This window comes from Camellia sinensis, chromosome 10 (genome assembly GCF_055761805.1).
Source record: "Camellia sinensis isolate YWXY chromosome 10, ASM5576180v1, whole genome shotgun sequence".
Lineage (NCBI taxonomy): Eukaryota > Viridiplantae > Streptophyta > Magnoliopsida > Ericales > Theaceae > Camellia > Camellia sinensis.
The window spans coordinates 56,057,164-56,062,695 of record NC_138970.1 but is presented as its reverse complement, the minus strand read 5'-3'; the positions used below and the strand labels follow the sequence as shown (position 1 = coordinate 56,062,695).

General features: G+C 34.5%; 1 protein-coding gene across 1 annotated transcript; it reads left to right on the top strand.

Annotated features, from left to right (window-relative positions):
• The first annotated feature begins 334 nt into the window (after positions 1-334).
• On the top strand, positions 335-5,294 carry LOC114257884 (receptor-like cytoplasmic kinase 176). Its single transcript, XM_028197706.2, has 6 exons — positions 335-1,000; positions 1,924-2,243; positions 3,028-3,163; positions 3,254-3,396; positions 3,513-3,636; positions 4,686-5,294. The coding sequence occupies exons 1-6, from the start codon at positions 949-951 to the stop codon at positions 4,994-4,996; spliced, it is 1,086 nt and encodes a 361-aa protein (XP_028053507.1). The 5' UTR covers positions 335-948; the 3' UTR covers positions 4,997-5,294.
• The last annotated feature ends 238 nt before the right edge of the window (positions 5,295-5,532 follow it).

Sequence of the window (5,532 nt, the reverse complement as noted above, 5' to 3'; positions counted from 1 at the left end):
GTGGTAGTGGGCCCCGCCCACTTTCTATGCCTTGTTTTTATTTTTTTATTATTTTTTTTGCCATTTCCAATATATTAGTGCTATTAGTGATGTATTTTTTAGTGGTCTAAATCATTGTTGGAGAGAAAAAGTGATTAAGAGTGAGAGAGGAGAGAGAAAAAGTGATTGATTGATATATAAGAAAGAAAGTGATTTTAAAATTTTTTAAAAAAACCCTCAAAACAAACAATTTTAAATTTTTTTTTTCTAAAACTCATCTCCAAAATACAAACCAAATATACTCATTGTCTTTCAACAGAAAAGACAAAAGAAGTTAAAGAGCACGTCAACCGTCAAATTGCTTCGCGAAGGTCCAGAAAAGGCTTCTTTTTCAGTCCTCTTTTTCTCGATACATCATACATCACCTTTTCTTTGTTATCTTCATTTTCTCATCCACAATCCAATCAATCACCCAGAAAAAAAAAAAAAAAAAACTATATAAAGCAGAGAAAACAAATAAACTCGTGAGAGAGAAAGTTTTGGAGAGAGGGGGACGGTTGGCGGCTGAAACCTAACTTTGGAGGGAGAAAATTCAGTGGGTTCACATTAGATCTGAATTTTCAGTTTTGGGTTTTTCTTCACGGACCTTGTTGGATTGAATTGGAAGTTCTTTGAACCTGATCAAGTTTGTTGCTTTATCAAGTTGTTTGAGTAAATGTATTTTTTAGTTGTTTTTATTTCTTTCAATTGGGTTTAGTGGGTTGTAGTCACATAAGATCTGAATTTTCTCTTTTGGGTTTTTTCTTCACGGGCATAGTTGGACTGAATTGGAAGTTCTTTTAACCTGACCAAGTGGGTTGGTTGATCAAGTTGTGTTTGTGTAAATGAGGGTTTAGTGGTTTTTATTTATTTCAATTTGAATCTGTATAGAGCAGAGTTTGTGAGAAATTTTGAAGCTCTGTTTCTTCCATGGGGCTTTGCTGGAGCAATCTAATCAAAGATGATAGCCCATTTCATACAGGTACTTTATATATAATAACTGTGTATTTGTGTATGCATATGCTTTTGGTTCATTGGGATTTAATTATTTTTCACTACTGTTTGCTATGTTTCGGGTTTTATTTTGCTCTAATGATTTGGTTCTGTTTTTGGTTTCATTGATTATATTCTTCGTTTTTCAGAAATAAAATAGTGTAAAGTTCAAAAGAACCCATCATTTTTTTTTTCTTCATGGTTTTCAATTTTGTACAAAATCAATTTTGCTCTATTTGATGTTTCCTAAAAGTGGGTTCCCAAAATTGTTTTCTGAATAGTTGCCAAACAAGTTCATCGATTCTTCAATTTTTTGTAGTGTTGTTTATAGTTTCTGAAAAATCAAACACTCGGTCAAAGCAAGGCATTTAATTACTCCTATATTAAACTTTAATTCAATGAGCTTCTGTATTTGGGTTTTAAATTATGAAAATCAACATACAAAAAATGGAAAAAAAAGCTATTTAAAAAATTGATTATATTTTTCCTCATTGAGGAAAAGAGAAGAAATGTTCTAGTTTTTATTTTTTGTGTTTTCATAAACAAAGTAATGAATATAGTTTCTGGGAAATCAAACACTTGGCGTGACTAAACCATATAATTATATTATCATTGATTCAATGGGCTCCTCAGCTATGAAAATCAACAAACCCAAGAATGATCATCCCCCCCCCCCCCCCCCCCCCCAAACCAAAAAAAAAAAAAAAAAAGATTTGAAAAATTGAATTTTCAATAACTGGAGTTTGCTTTGTTTATGCCATTTCAAACTGGTGTGTCTTCAGGGGGGGTTCTACTGAAACCTTAATACATGATGGTTACTTTTGTGTTGATACCACAATTTGATGTTTAATGGTGTTGATTGAGTCTGGTAATTCTTGTCTTTATAAACATAATAGCATTTGGTTTGTATAGGAGTGAATTCGAAAAATCAGGTCAGAGATGGAAACGATCTGAGCAATTTGAGTGGCAAGTCAGCTAACAGACCCCCGACACCTCGGAATGAGGATGAGATCTTGGAGTCCTCCAACTTAAAGAGCTTCATGTTCTGCGAACTGAAAATGGCTACCAGAAACTTTCGTCCGGATAGCGTATTAGGAGAAGGTGGATTTGGTTCTGTTTTTAAGGGGTGGATTGATGTGCATTCACTTATGGCTGCAAAGCCCGGGACTGGATTGGTGATTGCTGTGAAGAAGCTTAATCAAGAAGGTTATCAGGGTCACAAGGAATGGTTGGTGAGTTTCGCCCTCTTAAAACTCCTTGTGTCAGGTGGATGTAGAAGAGTATTTGTGATATGGGCAATTTTAATTTAATTCCCACTTTTGTCACAGGATAGACTAGTACAATTAAAAAAATCAAATAGATGTTGCCACTATGGTCATTTCCTAACAATTTAAGCTCTTGAGCCAATTGCTGATCTAATATCATCTTAGAGCTTTGGTTCTGATAGGTCTAGGGTTCAAGTTTTTCTATTTGCATTCGATCCCCATTTGGTATGTTTGTTTTTTTGTTTGTTTGAACTCTGCGTGGCTATTTGCTATGTTACATAGACTCTGGTATGGGTTTTAGATATAGGTACGCTTCTAACTATAGGATTAATCTAAATCTTATGTCAAGGTCACCTAAACACGGCTATATTTCATAGTTCTTCAAGATTTTTTTAGTATTGTAAGGCTAAAATGTCGTTTTAAAACTAAAATATAGCATTTTGTGTATAAAATGGAAGTTTTATGCATTGTTATATAATAAATTCGACTACTTATACATACTTGTTGGGTGTATTTCCAACTAGGCATAGACGGGGCTGCATGTGAGGAAGGTTGTTAGATAACTTGATATACAATGTTGAACCCCTTTACTACAGCTTAAGTTTTTGAGGCATTTGTGATCTAATAGTTTGTAGTTCTATTTGTCGTTCACTTGTTCCGATAAATTATGTCTTCGCAAAGCTGTGGTGTCCAAAAGATTTCAGATCCATCTGAAACAGCCAATTTTACGTTACTTCTTTTGGATATACAGGCAGAAATCAACTATCTTGGGCAGCTTCATCATCCGAATCTTGTGAAATTGATTGGTTACTGTTTAGAGGATGACCATAGGCTTTTGGTGTACGAGTTCATGCCCAAAGGCAGCATGGAGAACCACTTATTCAGGAGTAAGTTCTTTGTTAGATTCTATAAACTTCCATTTACACTTCAATCTCTGGGAAATTTGTAATTGACATATCATAGTATTGTTGAAACAGGAGGGACTCATTTCCAGCCACTTTCTTGGAGCAAGCGTATGAAAGTCGCTCTTGGTGCAGCAAAGGGACTTGCCTTTCTTCACAGTGCTGAGACAAAAGTTATATATCGGGACTTCAAAACATCTAATATACTTCTTGACTCAGTACGTAGCTCAAGATTGGATCTATGGGTTGCATTTCAGTAATTTGGTTGAATTATGCACTTTTTTAACTTCTTGCTGACTTATTTTCTACTCTGCCGTCTTTTTCGTTTTCACAGAATTACAATGCAAAACTATCTGATTTTGGGTTGGCCAGGGATGGGCCAACTGGTGATAAGAGCCATGTGTCCACTAGGGTCATGGGAACCTTTGGATATGCTGCACCGGAGTATCTATCCACAGGTATATTTTCATGTGTAGTTTCTTCCATAAATTCATTGAGCCGTGTAAACTTACTAGTTTCCATTAAAATTTCTTTTCTTCAATAAAAATTGATGTTTGGTAGTCATTTTCAGAGTTAATGTTCGAAAAATCCATAAATTAAATTCCAACATGAAAATAAAACAAAAATCACATTTAAAAAATTCTAATTTCAGTCTTTCAAACTAACTCGCCTCATATCATTAAGATTAGACATGTCAACAGACTAGATTTTATATGAATATGACCCAACCCGACTTGGAAATCTGAATCCATTATGCTGTGTTTGGTTGAGGGATTTGGGAAGCGATTTGGAAATGGAAAGGAAAAGGAAAAAGGTGTGTAAAGCTATGTGAAATGTAGATATATTTTATTCATATTTCACCTTAATTTTTCCTTTCCTTTTTTCTTTCCAAGTCTCTTCTCAAATCCCCCAACCAAATACAGTATTAATGATTATCCAATCCGATAATCCGATAAAATACAGATTATATCAGAGCTATTATGGTTGGATCAGATTCTGATATATTCGATCCAATTTTTGTACTTCAATTTTTATATGTATATATAGGACTATCATTATATTTTAAAAATAACATGCAACAACAACAAAATTTAAGAAGGTGAAATTCGAATAAAAAAATAGTCTCACAACGAATCTGGTTGGCATCAGATTTTGGATGGGATACCTAGATAAACCGAATTCAAATTTGGATGGTCTTTTGTCCAATTTTTCATAATCAGATTGGATTTGGGTATAATTGGATTGGATTTGGATTACACCAGATCCCATCCGAATCTGGTCTGTTGACAGGCCTAATTTAGATGGTCTTCCCATGGACCATGATTGACGGAAGTGTCAGCTCTAACTCTTCATATGCCTGGTTTTCTTGATTCATCCTATTAACATCAGTTACTCGTAATTTTTGGGATATTATTAGTCACTGCACTTTGCAATGTATTACTAGTTCAACGACAAAAAAGCCATATATCATTTGTTCTGATCATTCATTCCATCTTTCTCTGTGAAGGTCACTTAACTGCCATGAGCGATGTATACAGCTTTGGAGTTGTTCTTTTAGAGATGTTAACTGGCAAACGAGCAATAGACAAGAACCGTCCACAAGGACAGCAAAGCTTGGTGGAGTGGGCAAAGCCATATCTGGCCCATAAACGTAAAATTTTACGCATTTTGGATGTTCGTATTGAAGGCCAGTATTCACTGAGTCAAGCCCTAAAGGCAAGTAACCTCGCGCTTCAATGTCTCTCCGTGGAACCGAAGACTAGGCCAATCATGGATGAGGTGGTAACAGCTTTAGAACAGCTTCAAGACTCAAAGTGATGTGGTGAAAGGCGCACAAAAACGAGCACAAGTCTATATGTATAAATTAACTTTTATTCTTTTGGGTGATGGGGGAGTGAATGTAGCAACAGTTTTTCTCTCCTGATTTCAGGAATTCGGGCATGTTCTATACATACACCTATGTTTTGTTAAACCAGTGTATAGTTTCATTTTTTTTTATTTTTTCCTAGGGTTTGATGGTATTTAATATCTCTCTACTTTTGATGCGTGGTGGTAACATTTGGAATGATGGAGCATTAACGAATGTTGATGATATCAATAAATGAATGGTTTATAAGAGCATCTCCAGCAAGAATTGTCAAAATAGCTATTCAAAATTTTACTTTACTATTTTAGTTGGTCATTTTTTTAATATACATTCCAACAAAATTATCTATTTTAGCTATCTTTCTTCTTTCAAATATTATGTTTTATTCTTTCTTCTTTCAAATATAACATTTATTAAAAAAAAAAAAAAGTTGAAGAGCACACCTGTCCAGAGATCAACGCGAGGGACGAAGAAAATAACAAAAAAT